This window comes from Onychomys torridus, chromosome 3, assembly GCF_903995425.1.
Source record: "Onychomys torridus chromosome 3, mOncTor1.1, whole genome shotgun sequence".
NCBI lineage: Eukaryota > Metazoa > Chordata > Mammalia > Rodentia > Cricetidae > Onychomys > Onychomys torridus.
In genome coordinates, this window is record NC_050445.1 from 139,080,925 (window position 1) to 139,108,781 (window position 27,857).

The 27,857-nt window shown below is 48.9% G+C and overlaps 2 protein-coding genes and 1 non-coding gene across 9 annotated transcripts in view; all 3 read left to right on the plus strand.

Moving 5' to 3' along the window:
* Positions 1–13,442, plus strand: part of Chd4 (chromodomain helicase DNA binding protein 4) — a 37,506-nt gene extending 24,064 nt beyond the window's left edge. For 3 of the 7 annotated variants that reach the window (XM_036180559.1, XM_036180565.1, XM_036180563.1), the window contains exons 26-40: positions 3,006–3,186; positions 3,271–3,357; positions 3,446–3,534; positions 3,648–3,781; positions 4,039–4,183; positions 4,296–4,461; positions 4,712–4,815; positions 4,909–5,050; positions 5,290–5,361; positions 5,537–5,674; positions 6,158–6,266; positions 6,361–6,493; positions 11,747–11,945; positions 12,798–12,961; positions 13,104–13,442. In XM_036180559.1, coding sequence (XP_036036452.1) covers positions 3,006–3,186; positions 3,271–3,357; positions 3,446–3,534; positions 3,648–3,781; positions 4,039–4,183; positions 4,296–4,461; positions 4,712–4,815; positions 4,909–5,050; positions 5,290–5,361; positions 5,537–5,674; positions 6,158–6,266; positions 6,361–6,493; positions 11,747–11,945; positions 12,798–12,961; positions 13,104–13,121 — 1,881 coding nt within the window. In that variant the 3' untranslated portion in view covers positions 13,122–13,442. Of the gene's footprint in view, positions 1–3,005; positions 3,358–3,445; positions 3,535–3,647; positions 3,782–4,038; positions 4,184–4,295; positions 4,462–4,711; positions 4,816–4,908; positions 5,051–5,289; positions 5,362–5,536; positions 5,675–6,157; positions 6,267–6,360; positions 6,494–11,746; positions 11,946–12,797; positions 12,962–13,103 lie in introns of all 7 variants that reach the window. The other 4 variants (XM_036180560.1, XM_036180564.1, XM_036180562.1 and 1 more) reach the window with 3 other exon arrangements.
* LOC118580974 lies at positions 4,505–4,640 on the plus strand. Its single transcript, XR_004944622.1, has one exon.
* A 1,439-nt stretch (positions 13,443–14,881) lies between the features above and the next one.
* Positions 14,882–27,479, plus strand: Nop2 (NOP2 nucleolar protein). Its single transcript, XM_036182668.1, has 16 exons — positions 14,882–15,029; positions 15,203–15,312; positions 16,335–16,380; positions 16,527–16,615; positions 17,515–17,699; positions 20,212–20,267; positions 20,354–20,514; positions 20,605–20,804; positions 20,922–21,011; positions 22,849–22,936; positions 23,011–23,151; positions 23,705–23,844; positions 23,963–24,052; positions 24,165–24,287; positions 24,376–24,604; positions 26,702–27,479. The coding sequence occupies exons 2-16, from the start codon at positions 15,207–15,209 to the stop codon at positions 27,352–27,354; spliced, it is 2,397 nt and encodes a 798-aa protein (XP_036038561.1). The 5' UTR covers positions 14,882–15,029; positions 15,203–15,206; the 3' UTR covers positions 27,355–27,479.
* The last annotated feature ends 378 nt before the right edge of the window (positions 27,480–27,857 follow it).

Here is a 27,857-nt window from a genome sequence, read left to right on the forward strand (position 1 = left end):
CCAGGCTGACCTCAGACTCATAAAGATCTGCCTACCTCTGCCTCCTGAGTGCTGGGATTAAAAGTGTGCACCACCACTGCCCGCCCGGGACAGTGTCTTTGGAATCCCAAAATAGAATTTAGGCAGCTAAGGATGACATTGAACTTCTGACCCTTTTCTCTCTGCCTCCCAGGTGCTTGGGATTGCAGGTATCTGTCATCACATCTGGTTGTATGTGGTGCTGAGAATTGAATCTAAGAACTGGTGTGTGCTATGGAGGCACTTTACCAACTAAGCCATATCCCCAGCCCCTCTATAAATTGCCCATCCTGGCCTTGAACTTTTGGTTCTCTTGCCTCAGCTTCTGTATTGGCTAAGAAAAAGTTAAGGCTTGTAACTTTATGCACAAAACTTTATTTGAATGGCCAGGTCACACTGTAACCCACTCTCGCCTGGAAATCAATTCCAGGCTGACCTCAGGCTCAATTCTTCTCCCTCAGCTTCCTGAGTGCTGAGTTTATAGGTGTGTGATGATCAATTTAGAAAAAGCTGAGACCACTGTGGTGGTGCATGCTGTTAACCCTAGCATTCAGGAGGCAGAGGCAAACAGTTAAACGCCATCTTGGTCTACATAATGAGTTCCAGGCCTCTTGGGTGTACAAAGTGAGACCTTATCTCAAAAAACCAGATTGAGAGGGAAGAGGATAAGAAAGCTTGTTTTGTCTTACATCTTTTAGGAGCTTTGGTGTGGATAGTTAGGTCCTTTTGATTATGGACAATAGCCTATTCTAACAGGGCATATGTACTGAGGAAACTGCTCAGAAGGCAGTAAAGAAGCAGAAAGAGAACAGTCTGCTGTCTAGTTTCTCCTTCAATACATGTTTCCAGTGATGTGACTTCTTTCCAGGTCTGTACCATGGAGGTTCCACCACTTTCCATTCGCATCCAAGCCATACAGCAACATGGTTCAAAATCCAAAAGAAAAAAAATCTTCTCCACCCTGCCCTGCCTAGTTCTCTCTCTTCTGGGGACAATTGTTTTCACTTTGACTGAGAACACAGTGTGTGAGTGAGTGTGTGTGTGTGCGTGCGTGCGTGCGTGCGTGCGTGTGTGTGTGTGTGTGTGTGTGTGTGTTATACATATGGATATGTGTGTAACTGTCTTACCCAGGGTGGCCGTGAACTTAAATTCAGTGATCCTCCAGCTTCATCTTTCTAAATGCTTAGATTACAGGTGTGCACCACCATGCTTGGGGTGTGTGTGTCTTGTCTTTTTGCTGGGGAGTTATATAACAAATAGTGGAGGGAGTGTCTAGAGAGATGATTTAGCAGTTAAGAGTCCTGGCTGTTCTTCAGAGTTTGATTCTTTACACACATCAGCTTAAAAACATCTGTGGTTCCAGTTCCAGAGGTTCTGATGCTGACTTACATGCAGGCAAAACATACACATAAAATTAAAAATACTAAAATGAGGGGCTGGGGATTTAGCTCAGTGGTAGAGCGCTTTAAGGCCCTGGGTTAGGTCCTCAGCTCTGGGGGAAAAAAAAATTAAAAATACTAAAATGAAATTTTCTTTTGTCAACTTTTTTTCCCCCCTTGGTTTCTCGAGACAGGGTTTCTCCATGTAGTTTTGGTGCTTGTCCTGGATCTCTCTCTGTAGACTAGGTTGGTCTTGAACTCACAGAGATCTGACTGGCTCTGCCTCCCGAGTGCTGGGATTAAAGGCATGTGCCACTGCCTCCTGGCTAAAATAAATTTTAAAGGCAGTTATAACTTTTAGGTATTTGAGTTTCATAGTCTTAGATTTTGTTTTCTTTCATTAGAGATGACCAGCCTATTCTGTAATTTAGTTTTGTTGTTTGTTTCTTTTGACATTTATTTGTGCGAGAGAGAGAAAGAGTGTTTGTGTGTGTATGTAGGACAGAAGACAAGTTGCAGGAAGTTGGTTCTCTCCGATGCTCTGACATTTATTTGTACTTAGGCTATGAACAATGGTTTTATTGTGTCATGAAGAACTTGGGTTTTGTTTTTTTTTCTTTTGAGACATAGTCTTACATATTCTGAGCTGGCCTTGACTTCACTGTCGTTAAAGTTGATCTTAAACTTCTGATTCTTCTGGCTCTACTTCTCAAGGGCTAATGTTATAGGCACATGCTACCATGTGTGGTTTATGCATTCCGGGGGTGGGGGTGGGGGTGGGGTGTGTCAAACCCACGGCCTTGTGTATGCTAAGCAAGCACTCAGCCCAGTATCTGTATTTAATCAATACTTCTGAAATGTCCAAGGGGAAAAGAATCTATACTTGGGTAATAAGACTTGGAGAGCCAAACTGGGCAGTGGTGGCACAAGCCTTTAATCTCCAACACTCAGTAGGTAGAGGTAGATAGATGGCTTTTCATGAGTTCAAGGCCAGCCAGGAGTACACAGAGAACCTGCTCAAAAAACAAAACAAAAACTCAAAAACCTGGAGAGCTATTGAAAATATTTGAGTGTGTTTCTGTGTGTATGCATGTGGAAGGGTGTGTGTGTGTGTGTGTGTGTGTGTGTGTGTGTGTGTGTGTGAACTTTGTTGTTCTTTTTTAATTTCTCAAGCAGTTGATAATTTTCTGAGGTTAGTTGAGATCGGAATGTGTTCTGGCTGCTTCTGTCTTAAAGACCTCCTGCAGTGTTTGGGAAGCCCTCCATCCTTCCAGCTAAGGTGCTAACCTGCTTCTTTGTTCTCCTGCTTCTGGGTGTTGCCAGTAGGAAGGGATAGAAGCTGCACAGTGTCTCATTCTGTCTTGTCATAATAGTTTTCCTTCTCACATTTTTCTTTAATCAGGCTGACTGCTAATCTACACATAACCTTTTGAGGAGCCATGTCTTGTCTCTTAAATTTCTTCCAAGTTTTTAGGTTCAAGCAGGCACACCGAGTGTTTATAAGTCCAGCCATGCAAAGGAGCTAGCAGAATGGGAACTGTGAGGACCAGGGGTAGCTGGTGGTGCTGACTTCAGCACCCCTGAGTCCTGGCCCTCCCTCTGTCCCAGGAGGAAGAGGAGGTAGAACGGGAAATCATAAAACAGGAAGAAAGTGTGGATCCTGACTACTGGGAGAAATTGCTGCGGCACCATTATGAGCAGCAGCAAGAAGATCTAGCCCGAAATCTGGGCAAAGGAAAAAGAATCCGTAAACAGGTCAACTACAATGATGGCTCGCAGGAGGACCGAGGTGTGTGTGGCCGGCCCCGCCCCCCACCCACGGGCCGTTCCACTAGAGCAGTGGGCCCCGCTCATCTGCCCTCTCTCCCTCCAGATTGGCAGGACGACCAGTCCGACAACCAGTCCGATTACTCAGTGGCCTCAGAGGAAGGTGATGAAGACTTTGATGAACGATCAGAAGGTGAGAGTGGCGCCATCTTGCCGGGGTTGTGGCTGTTGGATTGTTTGCTGTCCTGTCAGTGTCACTCACTCACTGTCTCCTCTTCCAGCTCCCCGCAGGCCCAGTCGCAAGGGCCTGCGGAATGATAAAGATAAGCCATTACCTCCTCTGCTGGCCCGTGTTGGTGGAAATATTGAAGTAAGTACCGTATGATCCCATAGTGGTGTGCAAGGGGGTGAGAGAATGCCACACAGTGGGTCTTTGGTGGGAGGAGACTTGCTTCCTCTTATATGGTGCTTCTTTTTCCTTAGGTACTTGGTTTTAATGCTCGTCAGAGAAAAGCATTTCTTAATGCAATTATGCGATATGGCATGCCACCTCAGGATGCTTTTACCACTCAGTGGCTTGTGAGAGATCTTCGAGGCAAGTCAGAGAAAGAATTTAAGTAAGTTGAGGGCTAGGCATACCAGTTGGAGCCAGGGCCTAGCCCATGTTGGTCAAGGAAAGGGGTGTTGCTAGCTGCAGGTGAAGCGGTTGTTCCTGAGTGTTGTATTCCTGGCCTCTCTGAAGAGCTTGGGTAGAGTGTGGGTCTGGAGACCAGCACTGCAGGGCAGTAGGCCTTACCTTGTGATGGAGCCATGTTATGGCCAGCAACCGTGTGACAGGGCTCTCTGTTGAACTGTGTCCTCTCCCTTCCCACAGGGCTTACGTGTCACTCTTCATGCGGCATTTATGTGAGCCTGGGGCAGATGGAGCGGAAACTTTTGCTGATGGTGTCCCCCGTGAAGGCCTGTCTCGGCAGCACGTTCTTACCAGGATTGGTGTCATGTCCTTGATTCGGAAAAAGGTGAGCCCCAGCCTGTTTTCATTTTTAAAGATTTCTAGAGAAATTGGGGCAATAGGAAAGTAACCCACTGGAAATCTGGAAAGAGTCTTTAACTTGCCATCCTCTGCTATAGGTTCAGGAGTTTGAGCATGTGAATGGGCGCTGGAGCATGCCCGAACTGGCTGAAGTAGAGGAAAGCAAGAAACTGTCTCAGCCAGGTTCACCCTCTCCAAAGACGCCTACACCTTCCACACCAGGGGACACACAGCCCAACACTCCTGCACCTGTGCCGCCTGCTGGTGCGTCTGCCTGCCATGTCCTTTCTGTCCCTGTTTAAAAAATGTGTCCTGTGCCTTTTTCTGCTGCCCTGTGCTCAGTCGTAACAGGGCAGTCTGGCAGGACGCACATCAGCTTCCCTCTCCGTTTAGGAGGGCTGTCCTAAGGATAGGGCTGGCTCTTAAAGGCACGAGAGGACAATTTAGGAAGAGACACAGCATGACCTGATCTAGGGCCTTCCTTCCTAATTGATGGTCTCCCATTGGTCTGCAGAGGATGGGATAAAAATAGAGGAAAATAGCCTTAAAGAAGAAGAGAGCACAGAAGGAGAAAAGGAGGTGAAGCCTACCTCTGCAGCCCCTGAGGTGACTGTGGAGGTAAGAGAGAGGAGCCTGGGGCTGTGCTGACGTCAGATGTCTCCTGAGATTCAGGCCCATTTGCCCCATCTTCTGTCTTCTTTTCCTTTGCAGTGTGCACAGCCCCCCGCCCCCCCCCCCCCCCCCCCCCCCGAGGATGAAAAGGCTCCTGCTGAACCCCCTGAGGGAGAGGAGAAAGTGGAGAAGGCGGAGGTGAAGGAGAGGACAGAGGAGCCTATGGAGGTGGAGCCCAAAGGTACACACAGGTTTCCTATAGGCACTCCAGGGTGCTGTGTAGTTCTAGACTTTCTCTAGGCTTCTGAAGTACCAGGAAGAAGTGGTAACCTGGGACCCTTGTTTCTAAAGTATCCCAGCCTCTGACATCTGTAAACTCTGTTCATAGCAGTGTGGACCTGTAACACTGTTGCAGTTGGGGGAGGGAGCAGAGTGCAGCTGTCTTTCTTTAGGGTGTTCTCAGTGCCTTCTTCTTTCTAGGCTCTGCTGAGACAGAGAAGGTGGAGGAGAAGTCTGCAATAGACCTGACCCCTATGGTGGTGGAAGACAAAGGTCAGTGTACAGAATGTTAGAGAGCTGGCCGGTTGACCCCTTTTCCTTTTCCTGGGTCTAGGAGGCATGAGTGTTGAGGTGGAGGTGGACAGGTGTAGCACGCAGTGCTGTGGGCAAGGGCTAGAGTTATGGGTTTCAGACTGGGCCTGATGTTTTTCTTTGTCATATCCTGTAGAAGAGAAGAAAGAGGAAGAAGAGAAAAAGGAGGTGATGCTTCAGAATGGAGAAACCCCCAAGGATCTTAGTGATGAGAAGCAGAAGAAAAACGTCAAACAGCGGTTCATGTTCAACATTGCAGACGGGGGTTTTACTGGTATGGGAATGGGGACCTGAGGTGAAGTCTGTGTATTGTGGGATGTGCTGTGATTGTTTGCCCCTCTGGGTTCTATGTTAGGGAGCTAGAGCTGGACCATCCTGAGATGAATGGGGGACAGGGGACAAAAATAACTTGTTTCTGTTTTTTGTTTTTTTTTTTTTTTTGTTTTTGTTTTTTGTTTTTTGGTTTTTTTTTTTGGCTTTTCGAGACAAGGTTTCTCTGTGTAGCTTTGCACCTTTCCTGGAACTCACTCTGTAGACCAGGCTGGCCTCACAGAGATCCTCCTGGCTCTGCCTCCAGAGTGCTGGGATTAAAGACGTGTGCCACCACCGCCCGGCTGTTGTTGGTTTTTGGGACAGGGTCTCACTATGTAGTCCTTGCTAGCCTGGGGCTCGGTCTGTGGAAATGGTGTGCTCCTCCTTGCTCACAGGTGTTTGCCTTTTTCTCCACTCACCAACCTTCCTGTCAATTCCTTCTTAGAACTGCACTCGCTTTGGCAGAACGAGGAGCGGGCAGCCACAGTCACCAAGAAGACTTATGAGATCTGGCACCGCAGACATGACTACTGGCTGCTGGCCGGCATTATAAAGTATCCTTGTGGGGTCAAGACCGCCGGGGTCTGGGTGCAGGCTTCAGCCTGGGGTTCTTGTCTCCTTTGATTTTCCTGAGCACTTCCCCAATAGCCATGGCTATGCCCGATGGCAGGATATCCAGAATGACCCACGGTATGCCATCCTCAATGAGCCTTTCAAGGGGGAAATGAATCGAGGCAATTTTCTAGAGATCAAGAATAAATTTCTAGCTCGAAGATTTAAGGTGAGCAGAATGGGACCAATGTTACCGGAGGGTCTCTGTGAAGGCTCTATTCATTGAGCCATGCTTGTACCAAACACCCCCTCCCCCAAATACTTATTTTTTATTTTACGTGTATGCATATTTTGTCTGCACATGCTTGTGCACTGTGTCTGTGCCTGATGTCTACAAAAGTCAGAAGAGGTATCAGATTTCCTGGGATTGGAGTTACAGAAGGTTGTGAGCCACCCTCTGCATGCTGGTAACTGAATCAGTGTCTTCTGCAGGAGCAGCTAGTGCTTTTAACCTAGCCATCTTCCCAGCCCTATAGTTTGTCTTTTCATATTCATGACTTTGCTTCCAAGTGACTAGATGCAGGGATCAAGATACATAGACTTGGAGACTGAATGAAGCAGGCAGATCTTTGAGTTTGATGTCAGCCTAATCTCCATGGTGAGCTTTATCCAGGCCAACCAAGGTTTCATAGGCCCTGCCTCAAACAAAGCACAGACTAGTTCAGTGGTTTGATGGCGACTCTGTAGGTTGGGGTGTTTGGGAGTTAGGGAGGGATTGAATTGGATCCCTGAGGAGGTAGGGCTGCTAGTGGGCTAGGGTCCCTTTTTTCTGGGTCACAGTATTTGTTGGATAAAGAATGGGAAGGCTGGGTGCAAAGAGAAGATACACAGTGAATCCTGTTTTCAATATCCCACTGAGACAACCTCATTCAAAATATTCAGCAGCTATTTATTGAGTATATCTTATATGTAGCTATCAAATAGGATACCATGGAAATAAGTCTCCTAAGCTGAGTGTGTTTCAGGGAAAAGAAAATGCATACAAATAAATGTTTACCTTTAGGTGTTATATACTAAGCAGTGAGTTGCACAGGGACATAAGAACAGATAAGCAAGGTGTTTGTTTTCCAGCCTTTGATTTCATATAGATGCCATTGTGTGTGTTAGGGGAGGAGGCTACTGAATACCCTAAGGAAGTTCTACAGGGCAGCTGGCAAGGGAGCTCATGAATGACTAAAAGTCTTGATAGATGCAATAGAGATTATTATTGGGTTGGAACAGAGGGACCTTTAGGAAAAGATTGTTGAGTAGTGGTGGAAGGTAGGTTGGGAAGAGGTTAAGAGCTAGAGCCCAGAAGGCCAGTAGGTATTGGTAAAGAAAATAGGAGTGTGGATTTTATTCCTCTAGTTCATAGGCAATCTTTGAAGGTTTTTGGATAGGACCAAGGGAAATGAAAACATTGACAAGATTGTCAGTATCATATATATAGTTGTGAGATATTAAGAGCCTGACCTGTAGGGCCGGTTCTGTACATGTAAGGGTTAAAGATAAGAAAACCCCATCAAAGGATTTCTGGATTTTGTGATTTACTCTGGGGTTAGCAAAACTTTGCTGTTAAAGGGCCAGAGAGAGTGAGGCAGTGGTAGTGGCGGCGGTGCACGCCTTTAATCCCAGCACTCTGGAGGCAGAGGCAGGCAGATCTCTGAGTTCAAGGCCAGCCTGGTCTACAGAGTGAGTTCCAGGACATCCAGGGCTGTTACACAGAGAAACAAACAAACAATGGTGTGGGGGAAGGGCAGAGAGAAAGTGATTAATGCTTAATGGGCCTTATGGCCTCAGTTGCAAATCCATAGCTATGTCATTGAAAGCAGTGGAAATAAGGGACACATAAATTAGTTTCAATAAAGCTTCTATTAGTGGATGCTCACATGGGAATTTCCTGTAATTTTCGAAGGTAGCATGTATTATTTCTTACTTCCTGCACAGCCATTTATCTAGAACATAAAACTTCATTCTTTACTCTTGGGCTATCCCAAAACTTGCCATGAGCAAGATTTGGTCCCTGGCCGGGCAGTGGTGGCGCACGCCTTTAATCCCAGCATTCGGGAGGCAGAGCCAGGTGGATCTCTGTTCGAGGCCAGCCTGGTCTACAGAGTGAGATCCAGGAAAGATGCAAAGCTACCTTGCCTCGAAAAACCAAAAATAAATAAATAAAAGAAAAAAGAAAATAGATTGTTTGGGCTGGAGAGCACTGACTGCTCTTCCAGAGGTCTTGAGTTCAATTCCCAGCAACCACATGGTGGCTCACAACCATCTGTAATAAGATCTCTTCTGGCCTGCAGTCATACATGCAGACGGAACACTACATCCATAGTTAATTAATTAATTAATTTTAAAAAGATTTGGTCCCTGGACCAGAGTTCACCAACTCATGAGTGCTGAGTTTTTGATGTGCATAGTAAGAAGACTTCAGAAGTAACTGAGCTTGAGTCAGTGAGAAAGGTGCTCATGTGAGAGCAGTCAGAAGCTTGTTTGGATTGAGGAAGTTGCTTGGCATTTCTCACATATTAACACCCCTTCAGCTACCTTTCCACTGTCCACTATGGGCTCCAAACCCTCAGTGTTTGTGAGGCACATTGAGGGCATCAGTTAGCTGCATAGCAGCACTGTCTGCTACTGCAGACATTGCTTGAGAAAGGTTTAAAAGAACGGCAGTAGCTAGGTGTGCTGACAGGTGCCTGCTGCCACCATCACTTAGGAATATAAGTACAGGGCAAACTAAGACAACTTAAAAAGACCTGCGTGCCTGTCACCTCAGCATTTGGATGGTGGGGGCAGGAGGATTAGGAGTTCAATGTTATCCTTACCTAAATAGTTTGAGGCTAGCCTGGGCAGTTGGATCTGTCTTAAACAACCCTTTCTAGCCGGGCAGTGGTGGCTCATGTCTTTAATCTCAGTACTCGGGAGGCAGAGGCACGCAAATCTCTGTGAGTTCGAGGCCAGCCTGGGCTACCAAGTGAGTTCTAGGAAAGGCGCAAAGCTACACAGAGAAACCCTGTCTCGGAAAAAAAAAAAAGAAAAGAAAACAACCTTTTCTAAAAGCCAAGGCTAAATCTTTGGAATGCTTATAACCTGGGGCAGGGCGAGTGAGCTGGTAAGGGAAAGCCAGTATATAGACTGAAAGTACATGAGTACATGCCTGTTTGGGCATCAGTTGGTACGTCTTGACTTACACAAGTCATGAAAAAGGCTCATTCTCCTCATAGCCTTTGTCCCTGGTAAGAATCAATGGGAACAGCATTGGGAACAGTTGGTAGCTCATGCTTGTAATTCTAGTTCAGAGGCTATAGCAGGAAGAACCCTGCCTTTAAAACAAAATGAAACAACAGCCAGACAGTGCATAAGGCTAGGCATGTATGTAGCTTAGTCACACAGGACTTGTCTGGGTCATGAGTTTGATCTTCAGGCCTGGGGGCAAGAACCTCAAACAGTGGATACTTTTTAGAACGTCAGGGCAAATGTTCTCAGGCAGCAGAGGCAGGTAGAATTTTGAGTTTGAGGCCAGCATGGTCTACACAGTGAGTTACAAGCCAGCCAGCTTTAGGTTGTCAGCTGTTGCTGGGCAGTGGTGACACACGCCTGTAATCCCAGCACTCGGGAGGAAGAGGCAGGTGGATATCTGTGAGTTCGAGGCCAGCCTGGTCTACAGAGCTAGTCCAGGACAGGGTCCAAAGCTACAGAGAAACCCTGTCCAGAAAAACTAAACAAAACAAAACAAAACAAAAAGGTTGTTAGCTGTTACATCATGAGTTCATGGCCAGCTTGGGTTTATGAGACTTTGCTATTTATTTATTTAAGAAATCCAGATAACCTGATTGATATAGTTCCTATCTACATAGGACAGATTACTGTGCCACAAAACAAAACTATTTTTGTTTTTTGCCTTTAATACCAGCACTTGAGAGGGTAGATTGTGGCCAGTTTGAGGCCAGCCTGATCTACAAGTGAGTTCCAGGGCTATCCAGAGCTCCAGAATGAGACCCTGCCTCAAAAAACAAAGCTAGTTTGGATAGGTATGGTAGTGGGGTGCTGGTCCTTTCCTGCAGTCCCATCTGCTCCTGGGTATTTGAGCGGCAGTTCCAGATTTACTTACTTGTGGTCTATGTGTGTGCCTGTAAGTGTCCTGCACAAGTGTGTTTGGGTATCCAGGGCGGCTTACACTGGCATTTTGGTGCTCTCTCAGACTGTTCTTACTCCTTTGAGGCAGGGTCATCATCTGAACTTGGGGCCAGCAAGTTCCTGTGGTCTTCCTGTCTCCCCTTTCCCCCACTTCCTGAGAGCTGGGGCTGTATGCTTGTTACTGGTAATGCTTGCTCAGGTCCGTGTGATTTTCTCGCAGGCGTCCCTCAGTGCTGTGCCATCTCTTCAGCTCCAGAGTTGCAATTTCAAGACCAATCTGGACAACACAGCAATATTGTTTCTTGTCCCTCAAAACCAGACATGGTGCATATTCCTATAACCCTAACACTCAGGGAGGTAGAGGTAGGATCAGGAGTTCAAAGGCATCCTAGATTAAATAGTGAGTTTAAGGCTAACCTGGTCTACCTGAAATCCTGTCAAAGGACTTTTTGTTTTTTGAGATAGGTTTGTTCTTTGTAATCTTGACTCTCTTGGAACTAGCTTTTCAGACCAGGGTAACCTCAAACTCACAGAGATCCATATTGATGGTGGTGGTGGGGGGAGGGGGTCATTTCAAGACAGGGTCTCCTCTTGTAGCTCTGGCTGTCCTGAAACTTACTCTGTAGACCAGGCTGGCCCCGAACTCACAGATATCCACCTGCCTCTGCCTCAGAAAGTGCTGGGATTAAAAGCATGCACCACTATCGTCAAAGAACAACAACAAGGCCAGGCAGTGGTGGTGCACGCCTGTAATCCCAGCACTCGGGAGGCAGAGGCAGGTGGATCTCTGTGAGTTCGAGGCCAGCCTGGTCTACAGAGTGAGTTCCAGGAGGACAGGCTCCAAAGTTACAGAGAAACCCTGTCTTGAAAAACCAAAAAAAAAAAAAAAAAATTCAAACTGAAACTTGTCACCCCAATAGTTTTGAAGAGCAAAGGAAGTGCCTGGTACATAACTTAGATGTACATGGTCTTGAATATAATGTGCCTCAATTATATAAATGATGTATACACAGAGAAATTTTGGAAGAAATTATCACAATGTTAACATCTCTAGCAGGGGACATTACCTCTAAGTTTAGTTTTTATGATTTCTCTGAGGATCTAAAGAGTAAGGAATTGTGAAAGTATGGACCTCCAAATAGGAAGGAGATGGTGTACTGTGAACCATGTGGAGGATGGGGGGTGCTGAGGAGCCGGAAGTTCTTTTGCAGGTTCTTGTTCATCGGGAAGAAGAGGTGAGCTGAGAGGCCCCCAGTGAGAAAGTGGCCATTAGTCCACCCTTCCTCCTCTTTCTCCTGTGCAGCTCTTAGAACAAGCCCTGGTGATCGAGGAGCAGCTGCGAAGGGCCGCCTACCTGAACATGTCAGAGGACCCCTCTCACCCGTCCATGGCCCTCAACACTCGGTTTGCTGAGGTGGAGTGTCTGGCAGAAAGTCACCAGCACCTGTCCAAGGAGTCGATGGCAGGAAACAAGCCAGCCAATGCAGTCTTACACAAAGGTCGCCAGTGGCTCCCCTGCCTCCTGCTCCTTCAGCCTCCCTCTCCACTCTCCCTCCCCGACACCCTAACTTCCTGCAATCAAGGACAGCAGTTTTCTCCTTGAACTCTTAGTATATCCAAGTGCTTGAGAATAATAGTGTCATGGGATATTTTAGAGGTGACTTCAGGTGATTTTAGATCTCTTCAGATTCTAGACCCCTTTCAACATTGTATTTCTAATTAAAACATGAGGGGGTGGAGGGTGAACTGAGGGAAAGGTGGGTGTCATAAAGGTAGTGGGAGACACCCAGGAAGCAGAAGGGCATGCAAGCAAAGGAGGAGATCATAGGCATTCAGTTTCTCAAGTGGAGGAGCACAGTCCCTTGGTCTGACCCCGATGCTGAGAATAAACCTGTAAAAAATACTAAAGCCCTGTGTTGGCATTTGCCTGTGATCTCAGCACAGGGAGGCGGAGGCAGGAGCATCAGGAAATCACGGTCATGCTTGGCTACAGTGAGTTTGAGGCCAACCCTTAAAAAAAATGGAGATAGTAGAAGGGATAATGAGCTAACGGGTTTGGTGGCTTTTCTAAAAGCAGAATCAGCCCACTGTGGTGGCATATGCCTGGAATCCCAGGTACTTGGGAGACAAGGCAGGAATGTCACCTGACCTCAGAAGTTCCAGGCCTAGCCTGGGCAACATGTGAAACAAAAGCCAGTTGGGACTAGAATGTGAGGAATTGGAGTCTGGGCCAGGTTAAGTGAGTGTCAAGAGGCAACAGCATACCTGGTATATGCTGGTGGGGCAGCTAGTCCTCTAGGTTGGCACTGTGCCCTTGACTACCACAGCTTACGACATCTTTTTTCCCCCTGCAGTCCTGAAACAGCTGGAGGAGCTGTTGAGTGACATGAAAGCTGATGTGACTCGACTCCCAGCTACTATTGCCCGCATTCCCCCAGTCGCTGTGAGGTTACAGATGTCAGAGCGGAACATCCTCAGCCGCCTGGCAAACAGGGCACCAGAACCTCCCCCACAGCAGGTAGGACCACTGGCTTTAGTTGTAGCTCCTCCCACAAAGCCACTGAGTTTGCACTGGTGTCCTTGGCTTTCCTACTGATGCCTCCCATGGCATCAGGGCTGCCTGGGCTCCTGTTCTGACTCTTGCCCGTTTTTCCCTCTAGGTAGCCCAGCAGCAGTGAAGACCCAGTGATTCTATCACCTCCACCACAGAGCAGTGACCTTCCTCACTTTCTCTTGTCCCGGCTGCCCCCTGGGGGCTGGAGAGATCTGGCCTTCCTTCTGCCCATCCTCTGAGTTGTAAAGGAACAGCCCTATGCACTAGGGGCAGGGAGGGAGTGCGGGCAACGGAGCCCTTCCTGCTGAGAGACTAGCGGCAGCAGGCGGCGCCATGTGCAAGGAGCTTCGGGCTGGCTGCCTTCTGGATCCTGGCTTCTCCCACCGAGCGCCTGTTACAAACTGTTGTGGGTTCTGCCAGGCTTGAAGAAAATGATCTGAATTTCTTCCTCTTTTTGGTTTATTTTGTTGGTTTACTTTGTGTTTTCTCCTTTTAGGGGGTATTCAGAGTGGGCCGGGCCCCTGGGTGAGACACAGCTACCTCTGTTGGCATCTTTTTAATACCAGGAACCCAGCGGCTCCAGCCACTGAGCGGCTTAAATAAAGTTGGAAAAAAAAAAAAAAAGGAAAAGAACCAAAAGCATAAAAAACCACAACAAATTTCTTGATGAGAATTGAAAATAAAAGTTTCCTTGTATTTTAGTGATTTGGGTTGGTGTGGGTGAGTGTGGGTGCCAGGTGCTGCCTGTTGTGGAGAACGAGACTACTGACTACACCATCCCTTTGTAGGCTATGACCTGGAGCAAATTATTCCCACAGTGTTCTGAATGAAATAATCACCTGCCTAGTAGTTGTAGGCAAGCATGCTATATGGGAACATCATATATACTTGTACACACGTGTGCATATATAATTTTTTTTGAGACCAGCAGGCATTGAACTTAAGTACTGCCTGCCTCTGCCTCTTGAGTGTGGGAATGCCCATCCCCCCAACCCCCACAGGGTTTCTCTGTAGTTTTGGTGCCTCTCCTGGATCTCACTCTGTAGACCAGGCTGGCCACCCAGAGATTTGCCTGGCTCTGCCTGAGTGCTGGGATTAAAGGTGTGCCACCGCCGCCCAGCTGAGTGGGAATTAGGGAGGTGTCTTACCATGCCCTTTTTAGTTACTCACTTTTCCTAGTCTTTGTTTTTTCAAGACCTGGTTTCTTTGTGTAGTCCTGGGTCCTTGAACTCCAGGCTGCCCTCAAACTCTTGTTTCTAGAGAGCTGGGATTAAAGGAGTGCACACCACCACAGCGGCTTATAGTTCACACACCCGGTTTATAATTTATATTTTGTATCGCATATATTTGAGGGGAGGACTACTGTACACGTGGAGGTCAAAGGGCGACTTGCAGGAGTTGGTTCCCGCCGCCCACAGTATGGGTGTATCCCGTAATCAACTCTGGTTGTCAGGCTTGACAGCAAGTACATTTATTCACTGAGCCATGTCCCAAGCCTGGGAAGTTGTCAACTCCAGTACAGCACTGAAGGAAGGCCGAGTGCGTATTTCTGGCTATGCGATGAGAAGAGGGTCGGCGAGGAGAGGCAGATTGGCTTCCGTAGGGAAAGCGGCTCTATTCAAAACTTTGGGAACAGGAGGGCGGAGACGTGGAACCTGGCGATCCTGAGATCGAAGGCAATTCGCAGACTGCCGGGGCGAAGGCCGTGCTGCGGTCTAGGTAGGCGCACGGCGGCCGCGGGAGTCCTAAGCTGGAACCCGCGGAGAGAAGCCGAAGCTCGGCGGCAGGGCAGAATAAGCAGGAGCCCGCCGCTGCACGTTTCCCTCCCTGAGCAGCGGGAGCCGGACACGCGCGTGTTCCTGGACGGGGTCCGTTCCGGTGCCGCGGCCGGAAGAGGCGGGGCGCCCCGCGCGTGCGCCACACACTTCGTCGGTGTGCTGCCTGGGAGCTCGTCCCTGAGTGCACGTGGAGCGGGCCTTGGCTGGAGGCTCTACATCCAGGGGAGCCGGGCCTAGCCAAGCGGAGGCCTCAGGTGCGTCTGCAGGGTCCCGGGACAGGCTTTGGACCTGCGTCTGGTGGGAGTGCCTTGAGAGGGCCCATCGGCCGCGAGCACAGGTTCTGGGCCGGGTCGTGTCGCCAAGTCTACGGCCTGCGTTCCCTTTTCAGCGCCGTAACGCCGCCGCCTTCCGTTTTTCTTTGCTTTAGTACCATGGGGCGTAAGTTGGACCCTACGAAGAAAGAGAAGCGTGGGCCCGGCCGAAAGGCCCGAAAACAGAAGGGTGCAGAGACCGAACTGGTCCGATTTTTGCCTGCAGGTGAGTGAGGGTCGTAGCTCCCAGGCCCCGCCCAGCCGGTGGTCCATTTTGTGTCATAACCTCTTCCCGTTTGCGTGTCCGCCTTCACCTGCTGCGTAGATGTGAGTTGCTAGAACATGAGTCATTCGTGTTGGAAGGTAGGGTAGATGCACGGGTACCCGGGTGAGCGAGGAGAGGTGTCGTTCTCCGTTTCCGGGGAGGGAGCTCTCGTGAAGAATTTAGAAAGGTTTTATCGAGCCTGGTTTTAGCAAGCAAGAGTTGGGAACTGGACAGGCCAGTCATGAATTGTCTGGAAGAAGGGAAGAAGGCATGGGTCTGAGTCCTCTGTGGTGAAGTGGTGGCCAGTCCCAGGCCCACGAAAGAGATCCTCAGCCATGTGGACACATGGCATCGCTTCGTGGAATTTTAGAGTCCTGGAGAGCCTTGTTCAGAATGGATGCTGAGGAGTCGGGTGTCTTGCACATAGTTATTAAGTGGAGAGGGCTGTAATTTCTTGTAGAGTATGAAAAGAATAACAGTTTGGAAGTTGAAGTCTACAGTAGTGGATAACCGAAAAAGCTGAGACTAAAGGAAAGGGCAGACAAGGTTTTGAGGTTCTGCTACTATCACAATGACCCTGTTTGGACCTGGTTGCTGAGCAGTCAGATAGCTGACTGCTTCATCGCATCTACATCTTTTCTCTCTCTTTTTTCCCTTTGCTGGAGGTGATGGGAATGGAACCCGGGGCTTTTCCAGTTCTTGGCTCAGGCTGTACCATCATCCTGCCCTTCCCATCTCGCCCTAACTCCTAGGAAAGTGTTATGGAGGGACACACCTCCACTGTACTTTGTAACCTTATGTCTTTCTTTCCTGATGCCATGGGTGAACCCAGGGGCTTTCACATGCCAAGCACACACACTACCATTGAGCCACATCATTAATTCTCTGTCACACTTCAGTGTAGGAGCTCTCTTCCTAAGTACATTCCTGCTCCTATTTTGTGTGTCTCCAATCAACTCCAACTCTGCTCCTTTTTAAAACAGCTGGTGATGAGAATTTCAAGAGGCTGTCCAGTCGTGCTCGGAAGAGGTGAGTGTGGATGCCTGGGCTTAGCAAAAAGTTGGAGCTGCTTGATATATGGATGAAGAGGGTTAGTTGTACATGTTTCCTCGTGTTGGGAGGTGGCAGGAACTAGAAGTATGTTCCCATGTCTTCACTTTGTGTGTCTTTCTCAGGGCAGCCAAGAGGAGGACCAGGTCTGTTGACGTCCCTAAGCCAAATAAGTCTCCTGGGATTAAAACATTGCCTGGAGAGCTATCAAAAGGTTTGTGAAAATAGGAGTTGGTTGCTGTGTGAGGAATCTTCTGGGTCCTGGATAGGGCCAAGCATTTCTAGAATGGAAGGAAAAACAAAAGGCTTTTTTAAAATTTGTTTAAAGATCTATTTTGTTTGAGACAGGATCTCAGTGTATAGCCTTGGCTGTTCTTGGACTCACTATGTAGACCAGACTGGCCTGGAACTCACAAAGATCCCCTGCCTCTGCCTCCCGAGTGCTGGGATTAAAGGTGTGTGTTGCCATGCCCAGTTAAGGTTTTTTGAAGACAGGGTTTCTTTGTGTAGTCTTGGTTGTCCTGGAACTTGTCTGTAGACCAGGCTGTCCTCAAACTCAGAGATCTGCCTGCCTCTGCCTCCCGAGTTCTGGGACTAATGATGTGCACCACCACTGCCCAGCTTGTTAAGATTATTTTTTTATCTTACTTAATTTTTAAAAACTTTGTCTCAATTTATCTTATGTGTCTGAGTGTTTTGCCTGCATACATGGATATGTATCACATGTATGCCTGGTGCCCATGGATGTCAGAAGAAGGTATAACTGGGGTCACAGATAGTTGTGAATCATCATGAGAGTGCTGGGAACCAAACCTGGGTCCTTTGTAAGAGTAACAGCTGCTCTTAACCACTGAGTCATCTCTCCATCCCTGTTTTTTGTTTGCTAACTATGTGTATGTGGGTGTGAGAGTGTGGGTGTGTGCTGACTCAACCTGGAGCTGAAGATAGAGGTAGTTGTGAATTGTCAGGTGTGGTTCTGGGAGCTGAACTCTGGTCCCCTGTGAGGTGAGTGTGTGCTCTTGTCTGTTAAGTCATTTCTTCAGGCTCCAGAGTGTGGGGCAGGGGTGTGATGATGGCATTTGTTCAGGAGTTGTCAACCCTTACTGCTTTCAGGAGCAGTCCAGGCTCGAGGTAAGAAGCGCCCAGCACCGACTCCCAACAGTGATGGGGATGAGGAGGAAGACTCTGAGGAAGATGGTGTGGCAAACCAGGGGGACCTCTGGGGCTCTGAGGACAGTGATGCTGATATGGTGGATGACTATGGAGCTGACTCTGAGTTGGAGGATGAGGAGGAAAAGGTGAGATTCACTTCTGTGTATTCTCAGGTAGATCTTTTTGTTAGTTTGAGACAGGGTCTTACTGTGTCGGGCAGGCTAGCTCCTTAACTCAGAGGTCCGCCTGCCTCTTGCTTCCTGAGTGCTGGGATTAAAGGTGTTTGCCACCACACACAGTTTGATTGTTGTAGAGACAAGGTTCTACTGTGTAGCCCAGGTTAGCCTGATCTCTCAGTGCTGAGCCCAAGCTGTCCTCAGATTTACAGCTATCCTATATTGGCCCCTCAGTGCTGGGATTACAGATGTATGTCACCATGCCTGACTTTGACTCTTAGCCTTTTAGTTCCCGGGCTGGCTTAGAATGTGTAGTCCTCCTGCCTTGGCCTCTCACATGCTGGCACCTCAGGCGTGTGCCATCACGTCTAGCTTGCTTTTTAGCTTCTTTCCAGTTCGTTCAGGCTCCCTTGGAGTGGAGTAAAGGCTCTGGTTCTCTGCTTTCTGTCAGCACTCACAAGTTCGAAAGCACATCACTGCCAGCTTCTCACAGGGTCTCTCTGTGTGGTCCTAGCTGTCCTGGAACTTGCTCTGTAGATAGAACAGGCTGGCCTTGAACTCACAAAGCTGTACCACTACTGCCTGGCCTTTGAATGCTCGTTTTTAATAAAGCAGTTGTTGCAGGGCTGAAGTAGTAGAGTACTCACTGATAGGTGAGGCCTTGATAGTTGAACTGAGCACTGAAAAGTTTCTGTCCAGGCGGAACGGGCCAGATGCCCAGGGGTTCAAGAGCAGCCTGGACAATATAGTAAGACTCTGCTAAAGCAAAAAGGTTTTCTTTTTATATAGCTTATTGTTAGGGAGGTGGTATATAATGTGCGTAAAGGTTTATTTACTGGAGGGCCAGTGATTATGTGACAGGAGGTGAGTGCTTATTTCAGAAGAGGCAGTATAGTGTACAGCCCTGCCCTCTGCAGAAAGCATCATAAAGGCCAAACCCAGGAAACTTCGAGCGTATAAATGGGCCATAGCTCAGACACATGGTGAATTATTATTGGCTGTCGTGTCTGTGAAAATATTTACTTATTTGAGACAGGGTCTCACTATGAAGACTAGGCTTGCCTCCTATTCACAGGGATCTGCCTGCCTCATGTCTGGCCTCTGACTATAACTTGGTGGAGAGATGAATCAGTGGCTAAGAATACTTGCAGAGGACCCAGGGTTAGTTCCTAGCACTTGTTAGACTGATCTCTCTCTCTCTCTCTCTCTCTCTCTCTCTCTCTCACACACACACTCACTCACACACACACACACACACACACACACGGCCAATCAAAAGAAATAAGGGCTGGACGGTGGTGGCACACTCGGGAGGCAGATCTGGCCAGGTGGATCTCTGTGAGTTCGAAGGCTGGTCTACAGAGCAAGATCCAGGACAGGCTCCAAAGCTACACAGAGAAACCCTGTCTTGAGAAAAACAACAACAACAACAACAACAAAAAAAAAAAAAAAAAAAAAAAAAAAAAAAGAAAAAATAAAGAGCTAAGCATGGTAATCCCCACACTTAGGGGACTGAAACAGGAGGGTTGCTGTGTGTTTGAGATCAGCCTGGACAAAGGGTAAGACTATCTCAAACAAGAACAAACAAACACCTGGAGAGAGCTCAGTGGTTAAGAGCACACATCTGCTCTTACAGATGATCCACTCCAATGCCCACCGGGCTGCTCAAAACCATCTGTAACTTCAGTTCTCTGTGTTCCGATGTCCTCTTCTGGTCTCCATGGACACTGCATGCATATAATGTACCCAAATACACCTGCAGGCAAAACATAAAATTTAAAAAGTAAAGGACCTGGAGAGGTGTCTTAAGTGCCCTGGCTATTCTTGTAGAGGACCTGGATTTGTTTCCCTGCATCCAAACGGTGGCTTACAGCTCTCTGTCATTCCAGATCCAGGGAATTCTTCTGGTCTCCAAGGGCTTCTTCCTGCACAGACCTTCAGGCAAAACACCCATCATACTCATGCCAAACATTTACAAGTTTTTAAAAATCCCTAAAATTGCCAGGCAGTGGTGGTGCGCGCCTTTAATCCCAGCACTCTGGAGGCAAAACCAGGCAGATCACTGAGTTCAAGGCCAGCCTGGTCTATAGAAGTGAGATTCAGGACAGGCACCAAAACAACACAGAGAAACCTTGTCTCGAAAAACCAAAAACAACCCAAAAAAACAAAAACTAAAATTAAAAACTAAGGAAGAATGCCGGGCCTTAGTGATGCAGGCCTTTAATCCCGGCGCTTTGGAGGCAGAGGCAGGTGGATCTCTGAATTCGAGGCCAGCCTGATCTCCAAAGTGAGTTCCAGGACAGCCAGGGCTGATACACAGAGAAACCCTGTCTTGAAAACTGAGGAGGAAACCCTGTGTAAGCTAGTTTCTGTGTCCAATCTTGCTCGTCTTTAGCCTCTCTGTTTGCTTCTGAGAGTGTTAGGTGAATGGAAAGGACATGTGAGACCAAGGCAGCCTTGTCACCCGCCCTTCTCTCTGCAGCTGCTACCCATTGAAAGAGCTGCTCTGAAGCAGAAGGCCCGGGAAGCTGCAGCTGGGTGAGTTTGGCAGCAGCTTCGGGGAGGAAGATCTGAGGAGGGGTGTCTGTTTTGGCTTGAACCTCTGTTCCTGGCCTTGTTTCTAGGGGCCAGTGGAGGGAAGAAGAGGAGACTGATGAAGAGGAAGATGATGATGCCCCCGCTGAGTCCGGTCCCCAAAAGGATGACAAAGCAGAGGAGGATTTGCAGATTAATGTGGACGATGAGGAAGCCTTTGTGCTGCCCCCTGCTGGAGAGATGGAGCAGGATATCCTGGAGTGCAGAGAGGGTGGGAGGAAGGGCGGGAGAGGGTTTCTCAGGCTGATGACTTGAGGTAACATTTCCTTAATGGGCCCACATGCCCAGGCTCCAGACCTGCAACGAGTTCACAAGCGGATCCAGGATATAGTGGGGGTACTTCGGAATTTTGGGGCTCAGCGGGAAGAAGGACGGTCTCGTTCTGAGTATCTGAATCGGCTTCAGAAGGATCTGGCCACTTACTATTCCTATGGAGACTTCCTGCTGGGCAAGCTCATGGAGCTCTTCCCTCTGTCTGAGGTACCCTCCTGCCAGTCCATGGCTTCTGCTTTTCTCGCTGTTGAGGGGTGTGAAGGCCTCTAGCCCCGCTCCAGCCCCATGGTTCTCTTGACTCTCCCCATGCTGTCTCCATTGCAGCTGATTGAGTTCTTAGAAGCTAATGAGGTGCCCCGGCCAATCACCCTTCGTACCAACACCTTGAAAACCCGGCGCAGAGACCTTGCTCAGGTGAGGAGTTGGCATCATTTAATTCAGCAGTGGACCAACTTTTGCTCACCTAGGGATCACCCTGCCCAGTCCTGGCTGGGTGGGTTCTTCAGACCTAAGTATGTCTTGTTATAAGCATGGTCCCAGCAGGTAAGCCGTGAGAGGCCTATTGTCTGTCTGATAGACTAAAGGCCTAGGTCACTTTAGAGTAGGACCTTTCCTTTGCAACCTCTGTTCTCAGTGACTGGATGAACTGCTGCTTTCTAAGGAATTGGAGGAAGGTCACCAAGAAGCTGGGAAACTGATTCTTGCCCCCAGTTAAACACATCCATAGACAATTTTAATCTTACCCGAGGTTAAAGACTTTGCTTCCAAAATCAGTGTTATATTGCATTCTGGGTTTTTTTGTTTTGTTTTGTTTTAAAGATTTATGGTTATTTTGTTTGTTTTTTTGCCTGAGCTGAGGACCAAACACAGGGCCTTGTGCTTGCTAGGCAAGCGCTCTACCACTGAGCTAAATCCCCAACCCCTATTTTTTGGTTTTTTGAGACAGGGTGTAGTTTTGGTTCCTGTCCTGGATCTTGCTCTGTAGACCAGGCTGGCTTCGAACTCACAGAGATCTGTCTGGCTCTGCCTCCTGAGTGCTGGGATTAAAGACATGTGCCATTGCTGCCCGGCCTGTATTTTATTTATTAATGTTCACCGTGTGAATGCCTAGGAGTTACGGACTGTTGTGAGCCACCATGTGTGTGCTGGGATTGAATCCAGATCCTCTTCAACGAGGATGGTTAAGCCATCTCTCCAGTTCTGTATATTGTAGTTTTTATGTTATTTAACAGAAGGTGGTAGTCTGAGTATATGGAATGTACTTGACTGAGTTAGAAACCTGGGGTTGCAAAATGGGGAGTGGGGCAAAGAGGCTGGGAATGTGGCTCAGGGCCAGAGCACTGGCTTTAGCTTACACAAGCCCTAGCCACAGTCCCCTGTAGGCAGAAGTTTCTGTCCTGCCAGCAGCTCTCAAATAAACACAGGGGCTTAATATTAATTATAAATGCTTGGCTAATAGCTCAGGCTTGTTACTAGCTAACTTTTTAACCCATATTTCTTACCTATGCTTTGCCATGTGGTTTGGTACCTTTCTCAGTACAGCATGTCCATCTGCTTCTCCCTGCTTCTGCTTGAGATTCCTCAGGCTCCACCCTTCCCAGCATTCTCACTTTGGCTTTCCCGCCTAAGTTTATCCTGTTCAGCTGTTGGCCAGTCAGCTTCTTTCTTTCTTTCTTTATTTTTGGTTTTTTGAAACAGGGTTTCTCTGTGTAGCTTTATGCCTTTCCTGGAACTGGCTTTGGAGACCAGGCTGGCCTTGAACTCACAGAGATCCTCCTGGCTCTGCCTCCCAAGTGCTGGGATTAAAGGCGTGCACCACCACCACCCGGTTATCAGCTTCTTTATTAAGCCAGTCACAGTGATAAATCTTCAGTGTACAAAAGGATTATTCCATAGCAGTCTCCAGTTTGGGGGTGTGTGGCTAGATCTGGTAGTTTACACCTGTAATCCCAGCACTTGTGAGGTTGAGGCAAGATAGCTTAGGCTTCATAACAATACCCTGTCTCAAAACAAGGGACTTGAAGGACAAGGGCTAGAGTAGCTCAGTGGTTGACCCTTTGTTCAACCTTTATAAGGCCTTGGGTTCCATCCGTCCCAGAACTGGAGGCAAAGGGGCAGGTGGATGGTAGGAGGAGAGGATCTGCCGGCTGTCTCGTGGATGTGTTGAGTTGCACTGACATGGACCAGCTTCTCATGCCTGGCTCTTTTCTGGGTAGAATATTTGGTTTTGACATCTTTGTCCCTTTTTCAGGCTCTCATCAATCGTGGAGTTAATCTGGACCCCTTGGGAAAGTGGTCGAAGTCTGGACTTGTGGTGTATGATTCTTCCGTGCCTATTGGTAAGTGTTCCCATCCAGTAGCCCTTCTGTCCCGTTCCTGTGCCAGCATCTCACACAGCGGTCCCCTGTCACAGGTGCTACTCCTGAGTATCTGGCTGGGCACTATATGCTGCAGGGAGCCTCAAGCATGTTACCTGTCATGGCCCTGGCACCTCAGGAGCATGAGCGGATCTTAGACATGTGCTGTGCTCCTGGTGGGAAGACTAGCTACATTGGTAAGAAAAGGGCGGGCTGGGTGGGGGTCATCGGCGGGTCGTGCTTTAGAGAGCATGCAGTGGTGACCCCTTCAAGATGACCCCCCTTGGTATGCTTTGCATCTAGCAGAAGGGAGGGGCAGTTTCTGGGGTCTAGGCTCCAGGTTCAGCTCTGTTATTTAACCCTCTATCTGGCTTTGGCTGACTTGGGTAGTAATTGTGCTTAGGTTGGCTTTTACCATGCTTGGCTTCAGAAGGTCACATAATGCCTCTAGAAGCCCTTGGCACTTTGAGCTGGCTGTGGTGATGTAAGCCTGTGATCTCAGTACTCCAGATTCTAGGCTGGCCGTGGCGATGTGAGGTCCTGTCTCAGAAAAGAAAAGTAACTTTGTGTGTAGGGCTGGAAAGCTGGTCAGCAGAAGTGGGAACCTGTGGCTGGGGACGTGGGTATGCTTAGTCTCCGTGGGCCTGTGCAGCCTGGACAGGCAGGGAGGAGCTAGCCTGTGGCATCTGGGCGGAGGGAAGGTAGCATGTGTGCGGCCGAGGAGCTCTGCTGAGCTCTTCCTGCCCACAGCTCAGCTGATGAAGAACACGGGAGTGATCCTTGCCAATGACGCCAATGCAGAGCGGCTCAAGAGTGTGGTGGGCAACCTGCATCGGTTGGGAGTCACCAACACCATCATCAGCCACTACGATGGGCGCCAGTTCCCCAAGGTGGGCTCTTGTCTTCCCGAGCTTCGGGTTACCTTGCCGCTGGTGACAGCGCTGTGCTCCTTAGGAAATTAGTAGTACCAGTTGCAGCCAGCATCGGGCTGACTTTCCCTCTTCCCAGGTGGTGGGGGGCTTTGACCGAGTGCTCCTGGACGCTCCTTGCAGCGGCACGGGAGTCATCTCCAAGGACCCTGCTGTGAAGACTAACAAGGTAAGGGCCTGGGGGTGGGGTCAGCGCGAGAGACAGAACACCCTATAGGCAGGCAGCAGCTCCCTTCCTCAGGCTGGTTTCTGAAGTCTTCACTCCTGGTTCTCTTGGACAGGATGAGAAGGATGTCCTGCGCTGTGCCCACCTTCAGAAGGAACTGCTGCTCAGTGCTATTGACTCGGTCAACGCTGCCTCCAAGACTGGGGGCTACCTGGTCTACTGTACCTGTTCCATTATGGTGAGATCCCTGCAGGGGCAGACCTGTGGAGGCTGGTGGGAGGTCGTCTCTCGGACCCAGTTCACCCCTTCCTGCTTTGTCTTTCCAGGTGGAAGAGAATGAGTGGGTGGTAGACTATGCCTTGAAAAAGAGGAATGTGCGGCTGGTGCCCACAGGCCTAGACTTTGGCCAGGAAGGTTTTACCCGCTTTCGAGAACGGCGCTTTCACCCGACTCTGCGTTCCACACGACGCTTCTACCCTCACACCCACAACATGGACGGTTTCTTTATCGCCAAGTTCAAGAAGTTCTCCAACTCCATCCCCCAGCCCCACACAGGTAGTTTGCTCTGCTCTCCCCACCTTTCCTCTTCCTGTCTTTTTTCTTTGTTTTTAAATGTGTGTGTAGTGTGATACATGTGGTGGAGGTGTGCTCACGTGCATGTGGGGAAGCTGGAGCTCAACTTCAGGGCATTGGCCTCTGTTCTCCACCTCACTTAATTACACTTTATTTATTGTGTGTGTGTATATGTATTTATTGTGTGTGTGTATATGTGTGTGGGCACGTGCATGCCACAGGTCACCTATGAAGGTCAGAGAATAAAATGGCAGCAGGTGCCTTTATCTGCTGGGCCCACCCCTACTTTTTTTTTCCACTTTAAGATTTATTTATTATATATACACTGTTCTGCCTGCACATGCCTACACACCAGAAGAGGGAACCAGATTTCATTACAGATGGTTGTGAGCCACCATGTGGTTGCTGGGAATTGAACTCAGGACCTCTGGAAGAGCAGCCAGTGCTCTTAACCTCTGAGCCATCTCTCCAGTCCCCACCCCTACTTTTTTGTTGTTGTTGTTTTTCGAGACAGGGTTTCTCTGTGTAGCTTTGCGCCTTTCCTGGAACTCACTTTGGAGACCAGGCTGGCCTCGAACTCACAGAGATCCGCCTGGCTCTGCCTCCCAAGTGCTGGGATTAAAGGCGTGCACCACCACCGCCCAGCCCACCCCTACTTTTAAAAATATTCTTTTTAAAAGTATTTGTTCATTTCTATAATGTGTTTTATATCAAGTCTCTTAACTCTGTCTCTGCCACTGCTTTGCCTCCCCAAGTCCATGTAGGGTTGACTGTATGGATGGGTGTGGGGCCATCTCCTGGAGCCTGAGGAGCCTTTTGGCCTCATCCCTTGAGCCTGACTCCACCGTCAGTAGCAATCAGCTGCCAGGATCTCCTAAGAGCAGCTCTTCATAACCACCCCCTAACCCACAGCCCCCCTCCAACACACACACCTCACTTTACTCTTTTTTTCTAAGCTAAACTGCTATCTGGAACATGATCAACTGGGGGGTCCGTCTGCAGTTCTGACTCCCAGCTATTTTTTTTTCACGTGGGTGCAGTGATCCAAACTCGGTCCTCGTGCTTGCAAAATGAGCAGGTTACCCACTAAACCATCTCCCCGCCTGCTTTCCACTTTTCTAGAGGCTGCAGGTGACGAGGGGGAGGGAGACTGGTCTTTTTATCCCAGCCACTGTGTGCTTGGATGAGACCCTGTCATCCAGCCGCCTTGTCTTTGAGTCCTGCCTGTTTGAGCAGGTTAAGATAGATGGGGTCTTTTGTTTGTTGGTTTAGCCTCAGTGCATTCCCATTGCAGGTGGTGGTTTCTTGCAATTCTTGGCTCAGGGTCTAGACTACAGCTCTGGCCCAGTATCCCTGCACTGGATCGGTAGGCTCTGCAGAACCCTGAGCTTGTTTTCTCAGCCATCTTGATGCTGGCCTGTATTTCAGGGAAGGGTGAGGAGTTCTGGAACAGGACTGAGCTTTGTGTTGGTTGGAAGATGGCCAAAAAGAGCATCTGAGTACAGTGTGTGGTTTTTGGTAGCTGCAGACCCAGTGCATGCCAGGTCGGCACTTTGTCCCTTTGTAAACAAGGTTCCTTACAAAAGTTAGCATAGAGAGCAAAAACCTTGAGAAACAGCACATCTTAAGAGGCAAAGGTGGCCAGGCGGTGGTGGTGCACGCCTTTAATCCCAGCACTCAGGAGGCAGAGCCAGGCGGATCTCTGTTCCAGCATTGCAAGGGGGCACCTTCCTAGGAAAACCTTTTGGCTGAGATTAGGCAGTGATTCCTTAACACAGGGTCCTGCATTAGGTACCTAAAGCAAGGTCTTAATGTGTGAAACTCTTGGTCTAGAGGTGCCAAAATAAACCCTTTTCTTTCTCGTTTGTTTGTTTGTTTTTTCAAAACAAGTTTCTCTGTGCTCTGACTGTCTTGGATCTCACTCTGTAGACCAGGCTGGCCTCAAACTCAGAGATCCACCTGCCTCTGCCTCCCAAGTGCTGGGATTAAAGGCTTAGGCCACCAGCACCACCACCACCCTACCACCAACAACCTCCTTGTGTCTTAATGATCAAACCTTTTCTTTAATTTTTACCTCAGGAAATGCAGCAGCAGCTATTCCTACAGAGCCCGAGCTGAAGGATGAGGTCACCCCCACATCTGAGAACAGTAGTCAGCCGGTCAAGAGAGCTGAGGGGCCTGCAAAGGCAAAGCAGCAGCTGAGGAGACAGCAGCATTCCAGAAAGCCCTTCCAGAAGATGAATGGCCTCTCCAGAGGGCCAGGCCCAGTACCCACTGTCCCTTCTGTCCCTAAGGCCCACATGTCTGCCAGGCCCCAGGAGAGCGCTCGGCCTGCTGGAAGAGCCGGAGTGATCAGGGAACCTAAGGTGGCTGGGAAGCTGAAGCAAAGGGGACCTAAACCAAAGGACTCCAAGGAAGCTGCTCTCCCACAGCAGAAAGCCCCTCCCAACGGCGTGGACTCAGAAACACCTGCTGTGCCGTCAGGCTCTGAGAGTTGCACTGCCCCAAGGCTTAAAGACTGTGGTCAGTCCCTTGGGAAAACCAAAAAGATTGAAAAAGGGAAGCAGCAGTTAGCAGAGCATCCTGCCAAGAAAGCTGCCTCCCTAAAAGAGGATGGTGCCCCCAAGGGGCCCTCAGTCCCCACGGGGTCTCCCCACAGTTCCACCAGGCCCCCACCAGCAAAGAGGAGGAAATCTGTGACAAAGGGCAGTGGCCAGCCAGTGTTCTCTTAGATGGACTTGGAAACCAGACTGCTGGCTCACTCACATTGTCTCTGGGTTGGAACTCCTACATCCTGCAATCATGGCCTCCCCACTGTGCATAAATATGGAATTTAATATACACATTTCCACCCCTAGTCACTGTTGTCTTTTTTTAGGGGCCTGGGTATTGGCAGCTTGTAGGAAGGTGGGCCTGGGATCTTCTTGAGACAGAAACCCCTGGGCGTTTTTTAAATGATAGGCTCCTTCCATTTCCTGGTCTCCCAGGGAAAAAGCCGTAGAATCAGACTTAGGGTACTGGGGAGAAGACCCTTTAGGTACCAGAGATCCTGGAATCCTAGGCAGTGGCTAGCTCCCTGGGGGAGGACTAGTCAGCTTCCTTGTGTGTTGACTTCAGACCCGGAAAGGTCCAGGGCTAAGCCTCTAATGGGGGCCTTTCATTGGCTTCCTCTGGTCCCGCCCTCCCGACCTCTGCCCTCCTACCGGGCCGTCTGATTGGTTGCTCGTGTCCTGCG